Source organism: Pelecanus crispus, chromosome 3 (genome assembly GCF_030463565.1).
Source record: "Pelecanus crispus isolate bPelCri1 chromosome 3, bPelCri1.pri, whole genome shotgun sequence".
In the NCBI taxonomy this organism is placed as follows: domain Eukaryota; kingdom Metazoa; phylum Chordata; class Aves; order Pelecaniformes; family Pelecanidae; genus Pelecanus; species Pelecanus crispus.
This window is the reverse complement of record NC_134645.1, coordinates 48,613,853-48,638,545: the sequence shown is the minus strand read 5'-3', so window position 1 is coordinate 48,638,545 and position 24,693 is coordinate 48,613,853. Positions and strand designations below refer to the sequence as shown.

At 40.3% G+C, this 24,693-nt stretch overlaps 1 protein-coding gene across 4 annotated transcripts; it reads right to left on the bottom strand.

The window, feature by feature from the left end:
• Window positions 1–512: 512 nt before the first annotated feature.
• On the bottom strand, window positions 513–23,357 carry EIF2AK2 (eukaryotic translation initiation factor 2 alpha kinase 2). Of its 4 annotated transcripts, none has more exons than XM_075707036.1 (16): window positions 23,342–23,357; window positions 19,479–19,605; window positions 16,821–16,935; window positions 14,938–15,107; window positions 14,005–14,131; window positions 12,253–12,335; window positions 11,221–11,308; window positions 10,753–10,787; window positions 10,154–10,288; window positions 9,607–9,726; window positions 8,229–8,336; window positions 6,352–6,544; window positions 3,504–3,629; window positions 2,842–2,937; window positions 815–877; window positions 513–733 (listed from the first exon to the last, which is right to left on the bottom strand). In XM_075707036.1, the coding sequence occupies exons 2-16, from the start codon at window positions 19,580–19,582 to the stop codon at window positions 614–616; spliced, it is 1,683 nt and encodes a 560-aa protein (XP_075563151.1). In that variant the 5' UTR covers window positions 19,583–19,605; window positions 23,342–23,357; the 3' UTR covers window positions 513–613. The 4 variants fall into 4 exon arrangements, with proteins under 4 accessions (XP_075563151.1, XP_075563148.1, XP_075563149.1 ...); XM_075707033.1 differs by lacking the exon at window positions 23,342–23,357 and adding an exon at window positions 20,140–20,180; XM_075707034.1 differs by lacking the exon at window positions 23,342–23,357 and adding an exon at window positions 19,872–19,893.
• Window positions 23,358–24,693: the final 1,336 nt, after the last annotated feature.

Below are 24,693 nucleotides of genomic sequence, written 5' to 3'. Positions count from 1 at the left end.
GTTTGACAGGTGTGTAGAGATAAGAAATTTCACCTCAAAGAACTAAATTCAGTGAAGAATAACCCACACCTATTCCTAGTACCTTTTCTACCAAAATTAGTCTTGGCATTAACGGGTCTGTTCTATTAAATTACTAAAAACATCACCGAACAAATCAGAAAGGTTTGAGTCGCATACCCCAAGATGGCACTTCTTCCATGGAAAGCAATAGATAACCTCAACTGATAATGGATGCAGCACATGTTAAGAGCACACATACAGAGATTGGCCACAGGCCAGCTAGCACCACATCAACTTAATCGTCTAGCAGACAAGGACTAGGTTCCTGTACTTATTGTGCAATATAGTTCAGCTCATCCAGAACCTGTGTTTCCAGGTAAAAATCGCAAGTGATTGCTTGCAGAAGTATGCCATCCTGATCTGCAGCTGATGGGTGTAAACTGTGATGTGACCATTTTGGCTGATGAACTCCTCAACGGCAGGAAGGCGAAACACCAAGGAAAAGACATATCTTAAGTCTTGCTGTTGCTTCTGACACTTACTGTTATTTCATCAGTTTCAAGAGACATCAAACTCTGGATTTAAACAGTCTGAAAGCCTTTTAAAAGGGCATTTACTGAGTATGAGTTTTAAGTGAGTTGACTTTATGAACAGACTTTAAAAAATGAAGTATTTCAGATGCAGAGTACCTTCCTGAGGAATCTCTCGAAAGCATCTTTTTGATTATGGGTGCCTGCAAAAAGAAATTAAATGTCAATAAATTATTTTTTATGAGTAAATAAACTAACTGAAATAATGTATTAAAATCCCATACCTCTGTTATAAATTGGTTGGTGAAGTCCTTTGGAAGTTTACCTTCTCTAACATCACGCCATACCTGAAATTCATAAAAGAGAACAGCTTCAGTATGTTTTCATTTATTATATTTCGCATCTCTTTATGACCCATATAATTTACTGAAGTAATTAGGAAAATACAAATCTACAAAAAAGGTAAGGCTTCAGAAAGAAAGTAACTGTAAACAGTTTGGAAGTTTTTACGTTTAGGTGTACTTTGTTTTGGGTTTATGGTCTTTTCATCAACTGTTGTGCCTTTTTAAGCTTCAAAGCTTCACACTCTACAATGCTGTGTTTGTTTCAGCAATCCTCTCTATTTCAGAACCATTATCCTTCTCTCCCTAAAAGTAGTGGGTTTATAGCCTCTTGCCACAAAAAAAAAAAAAAAAGCAAGACAACTGAATTTCCTACTTTGGATGTTACTATTTGCAAGCCAAGCAGGTGTGCTTCCTCCCTTTTACTTTGTTCAATACCACACAGTTATTTCTGTATCACGGCAGAAAATGCTACGTGGAGTTCAAAGCAAGTAACACACAGAGGATTTTTAGTTACATGCTTTCAGAAACTGTTTCTGGGTAGCAACTATTTTTTTCCACATGATGTAGCTTTCTGGGTAAATGGAGCAGTCCACATGATTCACTTTGCTGTTAACTAGTGTAATGTGTGCCTGAAGAAGATGACGGTCATATTCTTGCACACTTAGCTATGCATCCTGATTCATTAGCTAGTCTTATGGATGCTATAGCCTGGCTTAGCAAGCCCTTATAACCAGCATCCAATAAAACATCAGCTCCCATGAACTTCAAGCTTTCTCCCCTATTCTTCAGCAGTAGCTTTAGGGCTGTGACCCTACCTGCTGGTGATCATCAGCTGAACCAGTTACTCAGCTCATAATCCTCAACTTTGCTTTTGCATGATGTTCTTTCAGCAGGGCTTGCCAGCACCATACAACAGAGTTTATCATGCTCCGTTAAGTGAAGTTATTTTTTAAGCTGATGGAGCAGCTGAAGCCCATCCTAGGACTTTCCATCCATATGACTTCCCTGCTTGCTTACAGATGCAAGATGTTTATGCTTTAAGGAAACAAGACTAAATAATTGGTCTTGCCCTTTTGACTGTAAACACTGTGGGACTGTGAAGACATCTGCAGTCAGCTGTGAGCAGGAACAAGATGCATTAGAAAATACAAGGTAGCTAAACAGAGCCAAGTTGAACCCGTGAGTTGAGCGGACACATTGGTATAGTCGTCTCATATTGGCAAAACGACCAAGCTAATAGCGTTCAAGAGCTTCTGGGTCCAACCATGTACATATATCTTACAATTACTTCAGACAAGATAGCAGCTACATTGCTGTCCTGCAAACACATAGGTTTGAGCAATGAGCCATTACACTAATAATGTGCAAAGTACCAAGAAAAACTAAAAGACATGGAAAAAACACCTTTTCAAAAAAAGCTTAAGTAACACTGGTTTTCTTTTTGAAGTAACATCTTCTTCAATTAAATCTACATATTCCAAATCACTTTTGTTTTCATTTTGGAAAACTGCAAGTGTTTTGGCTTTATAGAAGCTTTGTTCTTGCTCCACTGTGCAGTGAAGACAAGAGCATGGCAGAGACAAAGCTCTCCCATTCATAATTTTTTATTTTCTAAAATTAGAAAAGTACTCCCTTCAAATAATCTGATCAAACAAAAAGATTTATCAGAAACTTGAAATCCTTTTTGCTAGACATTATTCTTTAGCATGCTAAGGCTTTAATGTGTATGTCACTGGACAGAAGTGAAATAAAACCAGTAATATTTCTTTACTTCAGTTATTACATCTCCGCTGAGGTGTGAGGACTTATGGGCCTTACAGAAATAAATCAAGGGGAAAATGTGAATAGAGCCAGTACTCTAGATATGCAGGTTGTTCTAGCATGCAATTAGCATGCGATACAAGCAACAAGGCAAAACAATGACAGTGAGAGGGTTTTGGTTTTTTTTAAATTTAAAGATTACGTACCTTACTCTTCTCATGACGACTGAATGCCGAAAGAGTTTCAAACCAAATTAATCCCAATGCATAAATATCTACTTCCTTTCCATATTCACCCCCGACCTACAAAGATTAGAACAAGAACAATACAGACATCAACTCCAACTCGACAGCACTTCTTAAAGCAAAATTTGAAGTCACTAGAAATTTCCACCCCAAGGCTTCAGGAGTGGCCCTAACTTAATCTTATTAGTTGTTAAACTTTCTGCTACAGACCTGTTAAACAGTGACTACTGTGTCACATTAAACACACTGAAATTAAGACTTCTACAGACCTATACAGATAAGGCATGCCGATACCTCTCTGTCACAAATAATGAAACAAATAGAAGAACGCAAATGCCACAGTTAACAGAGGTCCTAAGTTAAAATTGAAATACATGGCTGGCAGCCTGGTTTTGCAAGAGCATTCCTTACAGCACGCAGTGTCGGACCCTGTAGGTTAGCACAGCGAAATAAAATGGCCACACTTGCAGACAGCTTTCTCCAGAATAATTATCCTCATATATAGTCACACCAGGGAACTTCAGGCAACTTGGTTTAGTACTGAGATTAGGACTGACAACCACCAATGCCGAGTTTATAATGCAAATCAAGTTACAGAGACACTAACATATCAGGATAATTACCTGTTCTGGTGCCATATATGATGTTGTTCCTGTGTTCTCAGTCAGAGTCCCATATGCCACAGAAGTCACAAGACCAAAGTCGCCTATTTTTATTTTATCTTCATGTGATATAAATATATTCTGAGGCTATATATATATATTAATTAAAAAAAAAAAAACACCATATGACCAAGGTTTATCGTCAAGCATAATCAGCCACAGAAGAGCTCCCCATAAAATTGGATAATTGTTCACAGAAATTAGCATTAAGAAATTGATAGGGTGGGCACAGAAAGAAGTTCAATTGATTTTTAAAAACACAAAATAAATTTAAAGTAGTACATGCCACAGTAACTGCAACTTTTTTTTCCACTAGCTCAGTCATAACTGTATCATGCTTAAATGCTCTTCAAAGACATTGTGCATATAACATTTCATATCCCAGAGTGCTTTTTAGTCTTCAGTCCTAGCCCTGGGATTTGATAGACTTGGGCAAAGCATTTAGGCTCACATGGAATTCCACTCAAATCACAGTTTCTCCTAGGCACAGCAGGATTATCTGTAGTAAGTCGATTCCAGAGTTAGGGCTTACTACAGGCATCTCACAGTATCACTTTTAAGTTCCCACTGAACTTGCCATTTTTAAATTTGACGAAGTCATAAGCAACTAAAAACAGAATTGTATATGCTTGGATGAAGTTTCCCAAAGAAGATAAAGAAGCTCCATTTCTGAATGTTATTAAAACAAAACAAAATAGCCTTATGCTGTCTTTTACTCAAAAAGCTGCAGTGGACTCTAAGGCCCGGATAGACTTAATATTTAACAGGAACAGATCTTTGTGTCAAGAATGCCCAATGCAGTTCTTCTGTTCAAGTCTGACCATGTCCACACACATTTAATACAGTACCTATACCTGGCTACACTATTTGAAGACTCTGTTCATACCAGGCACAAATGGGATTCATCTCAGCTTGAACCTATCCTGCAGCTTTGATTCTGGGACATGGAGATCTCAGATGGCCAAGCATCTAAGTTGGCAGCAGATCAAAGGGGGGAGAAAAGTTTCTGAATTCAAATGCAGACAGACAAGTTAGCAGTAGGACTTGGAAGCAGGTTACAGCCAGATGCCATGGATAAGGGACAGGGGCAGCAGATTCATAGGAATAGGGAAAAGTAGGAGATTGAGCTGAGATTATAAAGTACGGCTGAAGGAGCAAGAAAATACAAAGCACATAGAGTGGGAAGAGCTAAGAATGAATGGGTGAGGAGAGAAGGCACTTATTAGGCCTCTTTTTCCCAGGCATCTAGGGAAAATAATGAGTGCATATTTGTGGTTTGTTCCAGTATTGTAGCAATAAGCCTGATAGAAAAGCTCTAGAAGATATGAATGTATCTGTCCATAAGACAAGATTCTATGAGTGGGCAGTGAACATGATCTGGAACTACACTGTGAATGCAAAATGCAGAAGATTTCAATCTCTGGTTCAGGAAGTCCATAAACTTCAGGTTACTGGAAGTCTTGAGAATATGCATCAAGGACAGCATCACTGTATCATCTCTCAGCTCTAATACTCTCTAGGTGTTTGGAATTAGCCGCTGCACAAGGCAAACAGCATCCTAGATCAACATGTAACGTGGCCCACTACAGCTGTTTTTAGGAACACCACCGCAGTAATGACTTTTTCACAGAGTGATTTAAAACTCTGTAAGCAGCATTACAGCTGGCATATGAAGCCCTGAAGGCTTGCAACTTTGTCCTTTATAATCTTTATATAGAAATAAAATCTGGTGAGTGGTGAGGCCGCACCTGGAATACTGTGTCCAGTTTTGGGCCCCTCACTACAAGAAAGACATTGAGGTGCTGGAGCGTGTCCAGAGAAGGGCAAGGAAGCTGGTGAAGGGTCTGGAGCACAGGCCTTATGAGGAGCGGCTGAGGGAACTGGGATTGTTTAGCCTGGAGAAGAGGAGGCTCAGGGGAGACCTTATCGCTCTCTACAACTACCTGAAAGGAGGTTGTAGTGAGATGGGTGCTGGTCTCTTCTCCCAAGTAACAAGCGATAGGGCAAGGGGAAATGGGCTCAAGCTGTGCCAGGGGAGGTTTAGGTTGGAAATTAGGAAAAATTTCTTCACGGAAAGGGTAGTCAAGCATTGGAACAGGCTGCCCAGAGAGGTGGTGGAGTCACCATCCCTGGAAGCGTTCAAAAAACGGGTAGATGTGGCACTTTCGGGACATGGTTTAGTCTAGTCTACCCTTGATTGGTTTAGAGTGGACTTGGTAGTGTAGGTTAATGGTTGGACTGGATGATCTTAAAGGTCTTTTCCAACCTAAACGATTCTATGATTCTATGATTATGCACTTGTGGAGACTGAAATTCTATCCAAAAAGTAGCATTCAAATATTTGTATGCATACCTGATACAAGAGCAACTAGAGTATGTTGTTATCAAACACAGTATGTATTAGGATAGATAAAATATCCCTTTACAATATGGGAAGAGCAAACTTCCTAGACTCAACTTTTCACTTACTTTCTTTTAATTATTTCATCAAGAAAAGTTAGTATTTCTTTTTCCAATAGGCAGCCTTGTGGCCCAGTAACACATAATACACTGAAAATGCCTGTTAACAGATGACTGCTGATTTTTTGAACTTCTGCATTCTGACATCCTCCAGTTTACCTTCTGCTTTTAGGATGAAGTCCAGCCAGTTGCTGAAAAAAAAATTACTCACTAGCAATATCAGAAAAGGCACACTACTAGGGTACATAATAGACTAAACACAGACTAGAACAATCTAACATTTTCTGAAATTCCAGTAAGTGCTATTTTTATCTATTTTTTTTTTTTTTAAATTACCTATCCTACTTACCTTGAGGTCTCGATGAATTAACTCTTTAGAATGAATATATTCCACTCCTTCCAGAATTTGTAAAAATTTGTTTTGGACCATCTCATGATACTTTCGGTCTAGTCTATTTTTTTCAATCCAGTTTTCCAGTGTCCCTTGTTCACATAATTCCATTTGGATGAAAAGACAGGTAATGCGTTGGCCTGACTTCTGCCTGCAGAAGAAAATTATATACCATCTTGAAATTTGCAAGATACAATTCCTCCCAAACCATCAGTGATTCTCAGGTTCCTCTTCTTTAAAAAAACCTTTTTGTTAATTATTATTTTTGGAGGTCCCCAAAACAAAGACTGCAAGTGTCTTGATTTTAAAAAGATCCTAGACCAATTTGTACTAGATAAATACACAGAACTGCAAACCAAAGAATCCCTGCTCAGTTGGCACATACCCCTGGAATATTCCTAACGTTTTGCTTGCTTCCTTGTTCATACTGGAAGTTTTCTGAGTGCCCAAATTATGCTCTCATATCTAGAGGCATGTCATATACAGGAAGAAATAGCACTGTCCTTGGCTCCCGTCTTGCCCTCTAGGAACTGCTGCAAGTCCCTGGCAGGTATTCTCTATTCTGCTCAACAAACACAGCATTAGCCTTCCTCTCCTACCCAGAATGATCACATTCTTTCAAACTCTGTCCCTTCAAGAAGGTAGGGCGGTGGCCATTTTTGACATCAGTCTGCAAGTTAGAGAAACCATTCTGAGAGCTGGAAATCTAGATGAAATATATTCATCCACCTGACAGCCTCGCACTTTCCAGAAGAGTTCCCTCACCATCGGCCCATAGGATAGGCTGAGGCTGGAGACGCTGAGGGGAAGGACGATAGGAACAGGAGGAGGCAACACTTTTTCCTACACGCACTGTGTGATCTGAGTGCCCTGGAATAAAGCCGCCTGAGGCACTGGAAGAACAAGCATTAAATGGCTCAGGACTCTCTGTAGCCTTGAGGTCAGGGCACTAAGTGGAATTCCAGGCTGGGACCTCAGCTTTGAGGACTTTTTTCCTGTCTTTCACCCAACAACTCTTCAATATAAAATGCATAAGGGATACTGAGACTCCAACATATTAATGGTTGGGTTTTGATACGAGACTTCTCTTCCCATGTTTTATTCCTTATTTACTGAGCACACTGGACAGGTATCATGCCAACCATAACTTTGAATCCATTAATATTTTATGGCTCTAGTGTAGCCACCTATCTGGAGGGTATGAATTTACAGCTAGTGAAAAAAGCTTACCACAGAAGCTTTGGAAAGTTAAGAACCTAACTTAGGAGTAAAACTCTCACCACTGTCTTCCCAGAAGTCTTAGTGTTGCAAGACTACCTCTAAATGAAAGAGCATTTCATTTTTTATTTCTGTTCTCAGCAACCAAAACTGTTTCAGGCATCATGGTTAAAATGCTAACTTAAGAGAAATAATTAAATCTATAAGAACTACTGGCTGACCAGTACTTATTAAAAAAAGGAAAATTCCAATCAGGAATTTGGCAGCCAACTGCAAGACAAGTTTCTAGTTTCTGTTGTTAATTCTAGGCCCAAATTTTGAGTTCTGTGTTCTTACATTCCTCTATAGATTCAGCAAGTTCTGCATATTAAGAGAGAGGAGAAAGATAAAAATTACATAATGTATCTTATTCATCAAGGAAAAGGAGATATAAATATACTTAATTACACACGACCTGCTGCTGAAAAGTACTGTGCTTTTTTTCCTAACAGTAAGTAAGTAAGTATGTGTATGCGTTTATATAATTATCTATAACCAATCATCAGCCTTTCTTTTTACAACACAAAATTCACTATAGCATACAAGTTTATGAGTGCAAACTACTATCTTGTAGTTACCTTGAGTTTGGAGAAGTTACATAGTCATCCCCCTTCCAGCTACAATAATACCGCACTATGTTTTTGTGGTCAAGTCTTGCAAGTAATGTTACTTCACGCTTTACATTCCTGTTTGGAGGGGGAAAAAAAGAAAAAAAAAAAAAAACAAATGGCATTTCCCTATAAAAATGTAATACTAAGTTAAATAAAAGACATGATATCAAGCAGCAGTATACAGATAGTTTTACATTAATTTAGAAAAATAACATAATATTGCCCTTCATACAAGTTCAAAATTGCAGTTACAAATTCTGTGTGTTTTCTTTCATCTGCTCAGTTACTCAAAGTGCAGAAATGTTTTAACCATATTAGAAATGAAAGACCCACTCAAAAAAGCTGAAAAAAAGCAGACAGTTGCAACGTGTAGTTGCATCAGGCAGCTAAACACAATGTAGCAAACACCCATGTTTTCTTTTCACCTCTGTGGAGTTTGTTTACTTATACAGAAGTCAGTGTAAATACTCATGAAGAACTATTACTAAATTTGGCCTGCACTTGTTGTTGCAACATTGCCTAGTGAAATAGGTTCAAACCCATCAGCAGATCAGCAGTCTTTATTTGAAGAATCAGTGGAATATTTTTAGTGTCGTTCTCAGGATTTCAATACAAATGAAAATAACGTATTTGTGAAGAACGCAAGAATTTGAAGGGCAGTTTTACAACATAAGGGACAGGTACCTCCAACAACTTGAAACTTTTCAAATAGATTACCTAAAAGAAATTCAAGTTTTTCAGCTGCTGACAAAATACTCCACTAGGTACTGGTTACAGAAAATTACTTTAAAAAAAAAAAAAAATTAAGATCATCATTCTCTGTTCAGATTTATAAAGGACAAGTAACACAGTGTGAGAATAATGACTACATGAGTCACATATAGAGCATTTTCCAATTACAAACCACAAAATGTACTACTTTCATTTTTCTCTATTTTCCCTAATTATAGTCATTATGCATTACTGATGTGTAAATTTTCCATGTAACCTGTCAAAAGTAACAGTGCTGCCTTCAATGTTTTATTAGTCAGCAAGTTTTCTTCAAACACATTTTGCAATATTAATAAACAGACCGCTAGTGTGTTCAGGGAAAATATAACTTAACAAATCTACTTTTTTACAGCTGCATCTGAAATTATTCCAGTGCATACAAAAATTAACAAAGTTGCATGCCATTTTCAGCTTCACTTAGAAATAAAGAAAACAGTTTACCAGAAAGAATGGACAATTAAAAATGGAAATTGCTTAAATGCTTCAAGGATTATTAAAGAGACAAAACAAAATACTAAACTCTTGATTAAGGTTGTCCTAAAATAAAAAGCAGAAGTAAATATACAGTACGTACTTTGTGAAGTCAACTCGTTTGACTGCATAGGTTATCTCATCAATCTTTCCTGTTGCTTTGAAAACATTTCCAAAACCACCTTCACCAATAGGCTCTATATTTTTAAAACTGTCGAGAAATCTTAAAAAAAAATTAACATTAAATTTACAAGATATAAAAATGATCCTGACAGATCTAATACATGTGCTGAAATATTCTACAGGGATCACTCAACACCTATACAGGCCTAAATCGTACTCTTGAAGATTTAAAAAAAAAAAAAAAAACCAAGGGAAACTGACCCTTGAAAGCATGTAGGGTAATTACCCTCACATCTTCACACAAATGACTTTTGGTTGTAAGCATTGAATATCATTGCATGTCAGTTGCTATACTATATTTGACATTTCCAGAAAAAAGAAAAAACTACTCAAATACCAATTTTCTTTGAAAGTTATTTTTACAGCAGTATTTTCCCACATTCTATTATAAATAAATAAACAAATCTAGACCACTACATACTGTAATTGCCACAGAGATCTTATTAAAAAAAAAAAATCCTTCTTACCTTCTTTCCACAGTGTATGGACTTTCATTCTCCTCACTGGTATTTGTGTCCAAATCTGTCAAACTTTCATCAAAATCTGACACCTTTTTTTTCTCTTCCTTGTTTATTGCATTATCAAAATTAGCTGCCATTTTTCTTTAACAAGGATAAAAGCAAAACTTATAATGAGCCATTTATCTAATAGGTGACAAGAGAAAAGAAATGTACTTCCCAATAGTGGCATTTCTTTGCTAGATGCGAAAGTTCTGGAGCACAATTTCTTCCAGTTGCCCAACCTTAAAGGAGTTTTTATTCATGGTATCAAGCTTATTATTATTATTATTACAAAACCTTTATCTTCAAAGGGACAGCACAATCATATTCTAAACATAACAGATAAGTAATTACACTGTCCTGCTGCATTAAAAAAATGCAGATACATGTGTTTCTAATATGTATCCTTGTGTTTCAAATGCAGAACGCTTTAAATCATGAATGTGTATTAAGACATGCTCTGTAACCCTGAATAGGCCTCTTCAACTCTTTACCTCAATTTAGACACACTAAAGTGGTTTGCAATATAGTTTATGGGAGGTAGCAACCTAGAAACAAACACATACCTTTGACATTTCAGGGCAGATCTTTGTCCGTTTCTCTACATGAAAAAGATAAAAAAAACCCTCCTGAATATTTTCACTACACTTAGTTTAAAATGTGTCTAAGAATGTAGCTAGGAATTGTCTATAAATGTGTTCATACGTTACATAAACAATGTAATAAGAATGAAGCCATATCTTAGCTTAAAATTTTTCACATATGCTATGTATGACATCATCATTCTTCCCACAGAAAAATACAAGCTTAGTTTGATCCCCTTTCTTGGGAGTACTGCCCATTTGGTCAACAGTACAGAAGTAAATGACTAATCGTTAACAGTAAGAAAGTACTGAATATTCTTAGGAAAAATGCACATGTGTTTTCTAGTGATTAGTGGACAAAGGAACAAACTGATGCTACACTCTGACAAGAAGCTTGCTCTATTCAGGGTCTAAAATGTAATCATGAGGAAGACCATTTTCGTACTGTACCTGAGAAGGTGAAGGCTTTTCACATATTGCCATGTCTTCCATTTTTTCTGCTAACTTTACAGGTGAGTCTTCAAAGCAACTACTGCTGCTATTGAAAAATAGTAGACTAGTTTTAGGTGAAAGTAACACGATCATCAATAAAATGATTGCCACAAAAAAAGAAGCAGCATAAAAAAAATACACAGTTTTTAAAAGCAAAACCTGAAAAAGCATTAACAATCATGACTGATTTAAACTACAAAACTTTATGCTGAAAAGCTAATAAAACAGTAACATTTTGTAATACATTCCTCTACTTCTGATATGATATCATGCTATCTAGATATCTATATGATATATATTCTATTATATTCTTTAATTAAATAGGTTAAATACAGATGTTTATTTCAAGGCAGTGCACCCACCTCTAGCATTGTATGTTATCGGCTTGCTTTACAATTGCACAAAGAACATAAAAGAAGCGGTAGTGGCACTACAGTCAAATTAACTGCTGGACACAAAAGGCTTGACGTAGGGTGCCCAAATCACAAATGAAACTTTACGCATGTTCATTTTCTTTCACTAAGAAAATTTTCCCTTTGGTGGAAATGAAGATTTATGAATGAAAAAAAAAAAAAAAAAAGAGATGAAAGCAGAACGTGGAGCACAGGAAACTACCAGAACTGAATTACACTGAGTTCACCGGAATGTCACAATAGGAAAATGAGTGTTAAAAATGTCATGAAATAATGCTACTGAATGAGGGAGGTTATTCAGTGTACACCACAGTAAAAATGCTTCTGAAAGAGCTACTCATGTCAAAATATAAATATATCAGAAAGCTCTAAAATTATTATAAGCTCACCTCTAAGGATTCAAACAAAATTGCACAAGTACAACAAATTTTGCTCTGAAGTCTAAGAAATATAAGCTCAAATTAAATGGCTTTATACTGCAATAAACTATGACAGATTTTATTTAGAACTAGATCACATGACCCTCTAAGATTAGTAAAAACATTTTGTTATCACATTATCAGTGAACCCAACTTACTCTGAGTCAAACTGAGTTGGCACTCGAGAGGAATTACTATGTTCGCTAAATGTAGAATCACCACTAGATTGTTCACTTCCCATCTGAAAAAAAGAAAAAACAAGAATTGTTAGCAAAATCACATAAAAAAAATCCCTGGTGCAAAAGATGCCATTCAAGGAGCAGGAAGGGAAGTTTACAAGGTCCTAAGTGGAAGTTGTTGACTGCACCGAACACTCAAAGCCCTGCAGAAGAACAGCATCTGCCTAACTTCCATCCAGAGGAGTGAAACACAGGGCACTGCAACAGTGAGTGTTTTCCCACTCATACTGAGACTACATAGACACATTTGCAGAATTAAGAGTCTGGGATCTATTAGAAATCAGGCTAAGAGTAACAGTTACCAGAAGCAAATGTTTTCATTCTTTAATGCATATGCAATTATCTGTGTGGAAAATAAGCTATACGTAGGCTTGGTATATGTAATCAGCAGAACTGAAGATGTGAATCTGTACAAAAAGACATTCAACGTCTTCAGTGTGAAAACCCAGCAAAACCTGGATTACTAAAAAAATTAAGTCGACTAAAAAATTAATCCTAAATACTTAGTAGAAGTTCTTCTCCCTTTCCTCCCCACCCATGCCATAAGAGCATAAATGTAACATTATAAGCAACACCTACAATTGTTACAGACCATAACCTGACAAAAAGTAAAAAAACTTAAGGGTTTATGTTTCAATGATAGCCAACAAACAAAACCCCTTTCTTTTTTAATTCAGGAGTACTGGGCCTTTACTACTTTTTGCTAGTTACATTTTTTTTTTTTTGTTACAGAGACACCACTAGGAATTAATAAAAATTAAAACCAAACCAAACAACGCACCCCAAATTCAGAATAATTGCTACAGAGGTCCCGCTTGAGGTAGTAAATTTCAGACTTTGATGAAAATGCAAAGACCCATGCACTCGCAACACAGGAAAATATTAAGGAAGGATCCTAGAGCTATAAGAAGCCATTAATTACATGGCAACTTAAAAACAACAACAAAAGAAGCATTTAAAATTCAGAGTAAACAGCCAAATAATTTTAAAAGTACTTAAAGTAAAAAAGATTTCTTTCCTCCCCTGTATTGCCTGCCTTCCCTTTAAGCTACACTTCATTTAAGTTATTTCATGTGTACTGTTCTGTGCATTTCAGAAGTGGGTTTGGATCACTACTAGAATTCTGATAATTTTTTGCAGGTATGGAAATACGATCGCCAACATGAAGACAACAGCTCTGCCCTTCAGAGCATGCTGTTAGCAACTGCTTCACCAGACTCTGCCTTGGAACACTACAGAAGGCAAGTCCTGTTGATTCTCACTCCTGCTTTTGCCTTTCTCACATTTCACAATAGATTTTTGACCCAACAGAAGGCAGTAAGAGATTTATGTTCATAGCCAGTCAGCTCAACAACAGTTCACCCAGGAGACAACCAGTATATTAGAGTAGTCAGGATTCAGATTTTTTTAATATATGTGCATCCCTGATTGACAACATATTGAACCGTATTCTGAGATACACAGAGGTACCAACCATGATATTTTTTTAATCCAGCAACTGAATATAGAAACACAACATAAATTTTACCAACAGAATCCTGTAGCCCAGCCAACCCACCAAAATATGGATTGTTTCCCTCGTAAGTGGAATCCATGGAATATGCTTTTAAATAAAATGAGAAAAAGATACAAGAATTAAAATTCTGTCTTTAGGCTCAATATAGCACATACCGTTAGAGCGTCTTGCTTATTTAGCTTCTCAAACACTTGCATTCCAGCAGCATGTTTTCCAGCAGCTAGAGAAGTTCCAGTGCCAATTCCATGCACAGAATGACTATTTGTACAGCTACCAGAAAACCTGTAAAATACAACAGGGAATAAAGTCTTATATCCCATATGACAAGTCTTAATTTAATGATTTTAAACACTACAGTCAAGTGACATTATAGAATAGAAATCTGAAATACACATCTTCAGAACAGTATTTCCAATAGACATTTAATCTAATTAACAATGCTAGATAACTAATTTGATATGCCTTCAGGATAATCAATTTTCAGAGAGTGACTATTTAGCATTTTTAAAGGTTGAACTCCTCAAAGCATCATATCATATGCACCCACGATCACAAATTATCTGCAATTTAGGTTTTAAAATGGCTGATTGTGCAGGGGAAGAGAGGAGTTTTCCAGCAGATATGGTCAAGGAGTTAAATTATGTAGATACTCGTTATCATCCCTCAGCTGTCATTAACCGGAATGTTTCTACAACTCACTGACTGCCATACATACAGAAGAGGACACAAACAGGCTCTCCTTGGCACTTCGTTCCTAGGGGTCTCCAAAATACACGCCAAGACGTCCACAAAGGTCCCAGAGCTACAACCAAGATAACTGACAATTTGTCAACACCAACTACCATTTTATCATCATGCCATCTCTTCTCCCAGCCAAACAAACTCAGTCCTCTTAGCCTCTCCTCATATGCCATATCCTCCCACTCCTTAACCACCTTAATGGCCTTCCACTGGATTTTCTCCAGACTACCTCCAAATTTTTATTGTATTTATAAAGATTCATCTAACACTAGTCAGGGTAACTAACGGTAGCGTAAGTAAACACAAAGAAGTATTAAAAGCAAGTACGAAGACAACGTGCATCTTACATGGGAGCATGGGCATCTCCAGTACGTTTTTTATTAGGATAATCAACTATTTGCAACGTCCCTTGCGAATGCTTGTTTTGTAGGCTGGCACAGTTGCTGGCTGGTACAGGTAATGACGTCACTGGAGTTGTCTTTAATTCTGCAGCTTTCACATTTGAAGGACTCTCTTGCTATAAAACAAACAAAATAGGTAACTGTCCTGGTTTCGGCTGGGATAGAGTTAATTTTCTTCCTAGCAGCAGGCATAGTGCTGTGGTTTGGATTTAGGATGAGAAGAATGTTGATAATACACTGATGTTTTTAGTTGTTGCTGAGTACTGCTTATGCTAGTCAAGGACTTTGCAGCTTCCCATGCTCTGCCAGGTACACAAGAAACTGGGAGGGGGCACAGCCAGAACAGTTGATCCAAACTGACCAAAGGGCTATTCCATACCATATGACATCATGCTCAGTATATAAACTGGGGGGGGTTGGCCAGGGAGCAGCAATGGCTGCTGAGGAACTGTCTGGGTATCGGTCGGCGGGTGGTGAGCAATTGCATTGTGCATCACTTGCTTTGTACATTATTATTGTTATTATTATCATTACTATTTTACTTTATTTCAATTATTAAACTGTTCTTATCTCAACCCAGGAGTGTTTCTCACTCTTACTCCTCCAATTCTCTCCCCCATCCCATTGGGGTAGGGGGAGTGAGCAAGCAGCGGCGTGGTGCTTAGTTGCCGGCTGGGGCTAAACCACAACAGTAACTTAAAAACTTAAGCTTAATGAATAGATTTGAGATAAACAGTGCACGAGATCCAATATAGCTGCAAGGTTTGTCAGGATTTCAAAATGTTTTTCAGAAATCCGAAGTTTGGATTAAGGGAGACCTTTGTGGCAAAGGACAGACACCCCAACCCAGAATTATTACACTTTGAATTTCGAAAGAACTGTAAATCCTGTTTTTCAAGTACTGCACCAATGTCTTTAACAACCTATCAGCATGTCTCCTCCCACCTCTTTTAAGAAAAGACAGGGAACATGCTGTGAAATATCTCATAAAAAAAAAGGCGAATGCTGCCTTCTGAATTTTCTCACAGCCTGACCAGACCCAAGAAAAGGGAAGGCAGCAGGATGCTGCTGATCCTGCCATTGGCAAGGGCTGCAAATGCTCCTGTGCATGTACAAGGGGGAAGCAGGACTTTTCAGCTGTCTCATGATTAGGCAGCATTAATAATATATTAGCAAACATGCAGCACTTGTGCTAAAGTAATGATGGTGACACCGTAAAAAGGATATGGAAACAGGTAAGGAAAGATTTCACTCAAAAGGTGCTAAGAAGCATTTAGAGTCAAAAAGAAAAATAAAGAACGGCTACCACAAAACACATGGCAGAAAATAGAGGAAAAAATTCAAACCTAAAATCAAGGAAGGATAAAGAGTATAGAATCAACTGTACCATAAAGAATATAACGAAAAGGAAACAAAGATGAATCAGATCGAGTGAACGTAAGCAATTTTATGAGCACAGTGGCAACAGACACACCCTGCAAACGTTTTGAAGACATCGAATTACTGAACAGTTGTCAAGATGAAAAAGGAACACTGTCCACTCTGGATATACCAAGGCAGCTTAACAAAAGCAAATACATTTCCTCATCTTCCTATAACAGCAGAGGAGGAAACATCCTCAATATCACATACCAACCCTGTAGTAGAACAATACGGAAAATAGTTCAGTGGTAAAAAGTAGAAAAGCGCTAAATAAGACAGAACACACACAAATAATTAGAAGTTCTTCCAAATTAAAGAAAACAATGATATTTTATTGGCTACTTTTAGAGATTCATCTTCAACCTTTACTAGCAAAAAGAAAAAATTAAATCCTACAGTTTACTCACCTGTTTCTCAATCATTTCCCAGGTTTTTTTTGCTGCTGCCGCTTTTGCTTCCTTCTTACTTTTACCAGTGCCTGCACCATAGTCTACATCATTTATTTTAACAACAACTGTGAACCTGCAAGGAAGGAAACTTTTCTAAAACGTTGTTACATTTTGTCTCATATATACTTAACAACCTTCACAGATTCAATGTTCTTTTTATTATCTACAAAGCACTATAAGTTAACTGTGGAGGTATATAAGAATGCATGTGTTTTTATTATATCTAACTCCTGATTATCATAATTCTTTAGTAGAAATATTTTTTGAAGTGTTTCCTCTCTAGTCATAAATGCATGTACTTTATTAGTTCTGACAGCATTTTTAAATGCTTACGTGCTTTTTGAAAGCAAAAGAATTTAAATTTTCAAAAGCAAAAGAATGCATAGGGTCAGCATTGTTACAGGAAAGGTTGTGAAGCCCTCACACCGGGACACATCTCAGCACTGCAAAACTACATGGAGAGGAAAGATTAGCTAAGCTTGATTTCATGGATCCAGACATGACATTACACTCACCTTTGATACACTGCTGCATACACTATTCAGTAAATGCAAAAAAACGTGTCTGGTGCTTCATGAGACATTGATTTAAAGGCAGTTCCAAAAAAAACAAACAAAAAAACCCACAGTCCTGCCCTTCCACACTCAACCACCAATCCCTTCCCCCTCCGCTGAACAACTGCGCACGCACTGCTCCCCATACAGCAGCTCCCTGAGTCAGAACAGGGAACGGATGCGGCTCAGGACCGGCGGCACTGGGTCTGCCTGGGATGGAGTTAACCTTCTTCACAGCAGCCGGTATGGTGCTATGTTGTGGATTTGGGACTAAACCAGTGTTGATAACGCAACAACGTTTTGCCTATTGCTGAGCAGTGTTTGCACACCACCAAAGCCTTTTCTTTTTCCCCACTCTGGCCTCCCAGCAAGTAGGCTGGGGGTGTGAGAAGCTGGGAAGGGACACAACCAGGGCAACGGGCCAGAGGGTTATTCCGTGCCGCAAGGCATCGCGCTCAGCAATAAAAGCTGGGGGAAGGAGGAAGAGGGGACATTTGGGGTTATAATGTTTGCCTTCCCAAGTAACCGTTACACATGACGAAGCCCCGCTTTCCTGGAAATGGCTAAATATTCGCCTGCCAATGGGAAGTAGTGAGTGAATTCCCTATTTTGCTTCGGCTGCACATACAGCTTTGCTTCACTTATTATACTGTCTTTACCTCGACCCACAAGTTTTTCTCCCTTTCACCCTTCCGATTCTCTCCCCCCCCACCACAGTGACCTAATAACAAATGGTTGGTTTTCAGCCAGATCAGTTCTTACCCAGATCCGACTTGCCCTGCAGCTGCAAAATCCCTAATGTTTCTGCTACTGCCTTTGCACGAAAGGCAACAGAGGAGAAAACAACTAGATTTCTGCTTTCGGCAGCGGCACAGACTTGCATCAAGTTAAAGTGCCCGTTATAACCTTGGGGTACGTCTCTACTTCAGATTGCAGCAGAGCATATAGGTGCACAAGCTCGCAGTCAGCAAGATAGATACACACGAAGAAAGAGTCTAGGTATAACACCATGAGTTTCTCTATGGGACAATTTGTCTCAAATAGTGGAATAACTTCAGGAATTCACTTTTTTCAGTATTCCAACTTCACCCTCCACTTCCCTTTAATGAAATGTTTGGGTGGAAAACAATGCAGGTGCAGAATAGTGCTTGCAGTCATTGCAGAAGCAAGCCTTAATGGCATTACTGTGATAAGGGTTACTTTTTTGAACGACGTGAGCCACATGGGGAAAAAAAAAAATAAGGTAACTGATTAACACTTGAGACCCAGATAATACTTACTAATTTATGCTGGGACTATAGTCAGGTCTAAGAGTAAGTCAGCACAGACAGTGTTGGCTGGCAACACAGAAAACATTAAAAGAAACACTAATTATTAAGTAAGGCTTGTCTTCATGCAAACTAGCAAAAATTTAAAAAAGAAAATCACACAAGGAAACATCATAGATCTTGAGTATCTATGATCTCTGGCAAGGGGAAAAAATGAGCAAAATACCATATCTGTGTTAAAAAATAAAATATATTCCATCACCTGTAATTGTCTCTAAAAGTAAAGGCAACACAGCTTAAGCAAAAGACCCTCTCTAGGAACAGAAAAATTAACTATACAAAAAATATGTTGGTACCCAATCAATAATATACACCCAACCTTTATGATTAGAAATTAACAACATAAATCACAAATAATTTCCACACTTTGTAAAACTAAATAAAAATCAAAGCACTTAAGTTAGCATAGATCATAAACTGAAATACTTGCTGCCACCCACCCCACCTCCTGAGAGACTTCATGGTAGATGCATAACATACTTACAATATCATTACCAGTAATGTGCATTGCTGTCGCTTTCTAAAAACCAGCCACCAACTCTGAAATAAGTTTTCTCCTCAAACTATCACATGACCTACTCTACCACCCACCTACCACTCAATTTATGGCTTCAAACCAGCTCTCCCGCCACGTACACACTTTCAGCAAATTAACTTTTATGAGTGCAAGCTTTACCCAGCGTGTTCATTGCAGGAAGAGTCCCAATGTTTATCGACATGCATAGTGAACTTACTCAGGATCATGAGGTGGGCCGGTCATCCTGATGCTGGCATAATCCAGCGTAAGTTTCTGCTTCTGACAGTAATTGTTGATCTTCTCCATACACTCGCGTTCCATTTTGACACAATCTCAAAAAGGTTCTGCAAAGCAACATTCAAAGATGAGTCTGTGCCTCCAGGCATAACAGTATTGAGACCGCCCCTAATCCTGGCAGAGCGCTGCTGCGATCTAAAATAGAAAACCGGTGCCAGTAACATAAAGCTCACAGAAAACTGATTTAATTTCTAATTCAAGTGTTTGACCTGCAACTGTTTGGGAAGATTAATTGCTTGGAATAAGATTTAGAAAGCAGAGCAGGGAAGATTTCTTAGCAGATTTCTTGGGGGGAAAAGGCTGAATCATTCACCGAATCTTGCGGGGAAATAAAAAATCAGTAACGATTCTCCCGACAGAACCAAGAATCGCTTCCTTCCGAGCGGGACCAAGGGGCGTTTTAAGCTCATCCTTTCCAGCCGCGACGACTGCCAGGCTCGGCGACGCGTACGGAGGACGAACCCGGCCTGCGGGCCGCCGAGCAGCCGGGGGGCGGGTAGCCCCCGGAGCCAGCGGGCGAGCAGCCCCCGCCTCGGCCGGACCCCCGGCCCCCGCCCCCCCCGGCCCCCGCCCCCCGTTACCTGCGAGCCGCCGCAGCCGCCCCGGGACCCCCACAAGCCAGCAGCCGGCGCAGCGCGGCAGCGGGCGGCTCGCAGGGGCCGCCCCGGTTTCGTTTCCCGCCGCACCGCCCACTCCGGCCTAAAGCGAAACCGAAAGGGCGGGAAGCGGCCCCGAAGCTCGGGTTGGGCGGCCGCGGGGTGCGAGAGCCGCCGCTGCGGGAGGGCGGCCCCGGGCCGGGGCTGCGGGGGGCCGCGCTGCGCCCCCTGCCCCCGGCGCTGCGGGGCGAACAGGCCCGGGCGCCCCGCACGCTGGCGGCGTGTGTCCCCCGTCCCCCCCGCATCGCCCCCTGAGGAGCCGCGGCCTCTCTCACGAATGATACACGAGGCGGCTACAGCGACCGCGTGCTACAGCTCATCTCTACGGACGGCAGAGAGTAGGGATGCACCCAGCTTTTCCCAAATGCGTCCCAATTTTTTTTTTTTTTTTTTTTTTTTCCTTAGAAGCCCTTTTCCCTCCCCGACTAGCCGGTCAGCACTCACCTCCCTTACAAAGTGCGAGTTAACTACAAGCGATGCACTTAACTACAGCCCCAGACATTCTCAGGGTTCGCATCAGTATCCCGCTCCTCTGCAACACTGCGATGGTCTCAACCTCAGCAGCTCCCCAAAGAAATTAATTCCAAATCATAGCTGCAGCACCTAACAAAAACTACTTCCTTTTATACATTTTGAGTTTTCAGTTCAGTTGCTATCCTTTCGGATGGATATTATTTTATTGCATTGCATTACTTTACTGCAACCTCTAAGTTTTTCCTCAGCCCTTAAACACCTTCTCTACTGTCACAAGCCAAACTGGGCTGCCCAGGCAGGATCGTGGCGGTTCCGCAATTCCCTTGGGCTAAATGAAGGTGAAATGACACCTAATGATCAATTAAACACTTACGGATGGTAAAAACCAACCTGAACTTGGAAAGCATAACAGTAGGCAACCTGAACTTGGAAAGCTAACAGTAGGCAACGTGGGTTCTAACTGGAATACTTATAAGAAGAAAGGAGAAAAAAAAAAAAGAGGAAAAGGGGGGGGAGAGGGAAAGAGAGAGAAATATCATCAACCTCGGATCCCCGCCTAGAGGGGCGCCCCCTTGTGGACTGACATGGCTCTTGTTCCAGAATGTTCTTCACCTCCTGCACAGGCAGCACCGTGCAGGACGGCTACAAGGGGTCTTTGGGATGGTTGTGAGCCCCGTCCTCAAAGGGGCTCTGCATGCCCTCCGGCTGTGTATGGCGAGTTGCGAGGCACATGAGAAGGCGGAACTGCGCGTCCCCGGCACGGCCTCCGGCTCTGTGCCCACCGGCTTCTCACCCGCGGCTCGGTGCTGCTATGCAGACCCGCATTTGGCGCTATGCAGACCTTAACTTGTCTCGCCACAATGCCCAACACATCCACGTACATTAACTCTTTCAGTCTCTCACATCTCACATCCAATTCTACATCTGTGGGAATTCTTTAATGAGGTGATCAGTAAGCACGAGTCATTCCAAATGAATCTCTACTGCTAATGTAAACGAAGGGGGGGAAAAAAAAATCAACATACTTTCTTACATGGTACTTCATCACGTTCCTCCTGTATTGAGGAACTCTCCTGTAAGAGCTGATTTTACAAAGGTGATCTTCCACTTTTTAGAGATCGCACTAAAGTGCACATACTGAATTTAGAAAAGTTAGAGAGAAAAAAAAAGTGTAACTTAAGTGGTTTTCTTTCCAGCCTGTAGTGTCTGCATTTATCAGAACTGAATGTTCTTAGTCAATCCACTCATCCTGCTCAGACCTCTTTAAACTTCTCACAGCTCTGTTTTGGTCTCGGCCAACAAATAACTTTCTCCAACACAAGAGCAATTTCTCATCTCTCATTGTTCAACCTTTCTTTAACCTTAAAATGTGTTATGGGTATCACTGAACACCAACACACTTCATAGTAAATCTCTTACTGGGATAAAGAAAAAAAAAAATCAGCCACCAAATTAATAATATATTCTGGAGAAGCAGGAAAGAAAATAATAAAAGCAGGAAAGAAAGTAAATCTCCAAGATTAGTTTCCTGAGGCTATATTGAAAGTATGGAGCAGATGTGTTTCACTGTGCGCACTCAGCATCTACCCCTGATCACCCAGATACATAACCTATTGGACTGTGCTTTGATTCCCACTCCCACCCCCTGCAAGATCTCTCTCCAGTAGAAACCAGACAGCTGTAGAGGAGAGAAGGAAAACAGCAGAATGCTTTAGGTCTCCTCCTCAGCATGAGGAAATGGCTCAGGCACCCACCGGCACCCAGAGCATACCTGCTCTCCCATAACGCTGATGCAGCCAACAAGGAACCCATTCAGACACCAGTGGGGATGCAGAGAAAAACATCAGAGAGTTCAAAACACTAAACTGCTAGGTGTAATCATCTTGTAGAGGAAAAAAGAAAAAAAAAGGACAAACCATGCTATGAGTCACATAATTCGCAAGTTTTGTTCTCATATGTGTGGACAAAACAGTTTTTCTTTGGAAATGTTCATGATATTCTTCCTTGTTAAAACCCACCTAGAACAATTCCAGATTTCTATGTATGGACCTCATTTAAAGATACCAAAATGGCATTCCTACATTATCACTTCTAGAACGTGTAATACACCTCATGTTTCAACTTGGCTCCTCCTTCGGTTTCTGATCACTGTTCTTTTCCTGGCTCTGAGCTTCTAGCCTCTAGTGAGCCTGCAGAAAGAAGAAGGAAGTACTGTGCGTGTCTGAAAGCATGATACAGCACACAGATCACGCACGCTGAAATGCCGATAGAAGAAGCTGTCATGAGTGGCCTTATTTGCTAACCGTGGGGTTCAGACAAATACAGCATGGCAAATAGCTGTCAGAAGTTAACCAACCTTGCAGTGACTTTTACAAGTATATGCAAAAGCACATTTTACAATTGCAGTCCTACTCTGAGGTGAACACAAAAGTTTTCCACGCACAGGCAGTTGATGACAAAAATGAAAATAAAGTAATAAAAATAAGTTTAAAATATAATTATAATCCATTGTTTAACTGCTTCAATTCTGTATCTGAAAGTTTCTAATAGAGATATATATCTTACAAAATCTTTTAAGACATTCATTTTCCAGTTAAGACCTCTTTGACCAACTGTCAAAGAAAGCACAAAGATTACTTTTATGTAAATGTACCTTTTCTGAAAGGTACACATTACAGGATCCACTGCTCACCGACTGGAATGCAGGGCTCTCCGAAACAGATGCCATCTTCTTAAGTGGAGAGAATCCTAGAAATTCAGGTATTTTTAATCACTCTTCTGTGTAAATTCTGAAAAACAGTCATTCAGTAGCGACATGCAAAATCTGCATGGCTAGCACCTTTTCCGTTCTGTCAAATGAAAGTAGCACATTTAATTGCAAGTCAGCTAGAGCAATTTTATTAAAACTCCTCCTTATCTCCTACCTGCAAGTTCCTTAGCCATGTCTGTTTCTTCTCCCTCTCCTTAAATGCCTGCCTTCTGTAGTGTTACTTGCCATACAGCAAGCTCTTTGGCACGATTTTTTTTGGACTTATGTGTGACCCGTCTCTTATCAGACAAGGAGATTGCTATCAAAGGTGCAGTTTTCAGAACCACAAGTGGCCTGGACTGAACTTCCAGTTTCTCCGCCAAGATACAAAGTCTCCTCCAGCTTTCTGAAATGCATTTAATAATTAATGTCTAATCGACATTAGCAGTATTAACAGAAATCAACAAAATTTGCTTGCTGCCTGTGTTTATCAAAACATGTTGTCAAAGAACAATAGAAATAGAACAATCAAGCCTGCTGCCAATCTTCACCCTGGGGAAAATTATCTACTCTCAAACAGCAGCTGGTACACACACCTGAAACTTGTTCTGTCATGCCTTTCGGATTAATTTGCGATAGAAGATATTGACCTTTGGAATGGCAAATATTCTAGTATCATACCAGTTCCCCAAATACCGCAGTATTTATAGCGAAGTGGCTGGCTCTGACTCTATCACGAGCAAATCCCCCTGGTGCTGTGGAAGGGGCTGTGGCGTGCCGCGCCCGCGGGAGGCTCTGCGGGACACGCTCCGAAAGGCACCGCCGGGGCCGGGAAAGACGTCACGCCTGCCCGCCCACCCAAAGCATTCTATGATTCCATGACCCGAATCTCTTGCGTGAACGCCCTCCTCCCCCTCCTCCGTGCAGGCCCCTCGTCGCCAACGCCCCTTCAAGGCAGGCCCCGCAGCGCAGGCCTATGGACTTCGGCGCCTTGGCGACACACGCCACGCAGCGCCACCGTGAAGAGGCCCGCCCGCCTGCGCCTGGCGAGGCCGGCAACAGGCAGCACCGCCGGCGGCAGCCGCGGCCCGGCCGGCAGCGGGACCCGGCCGGCAGCGGGACCCGGGGGCGGCCGCCGCGCAACCGTGCCCGGCTGGAAACGCTGCGGGGGGAAATCCCTTGCCGGCGAGGCTGCCCCGGGCAGCGTTTCAACAGGTGCTTGCACATCAGATGCCAGCTCTCGGCTGCCTCACCCA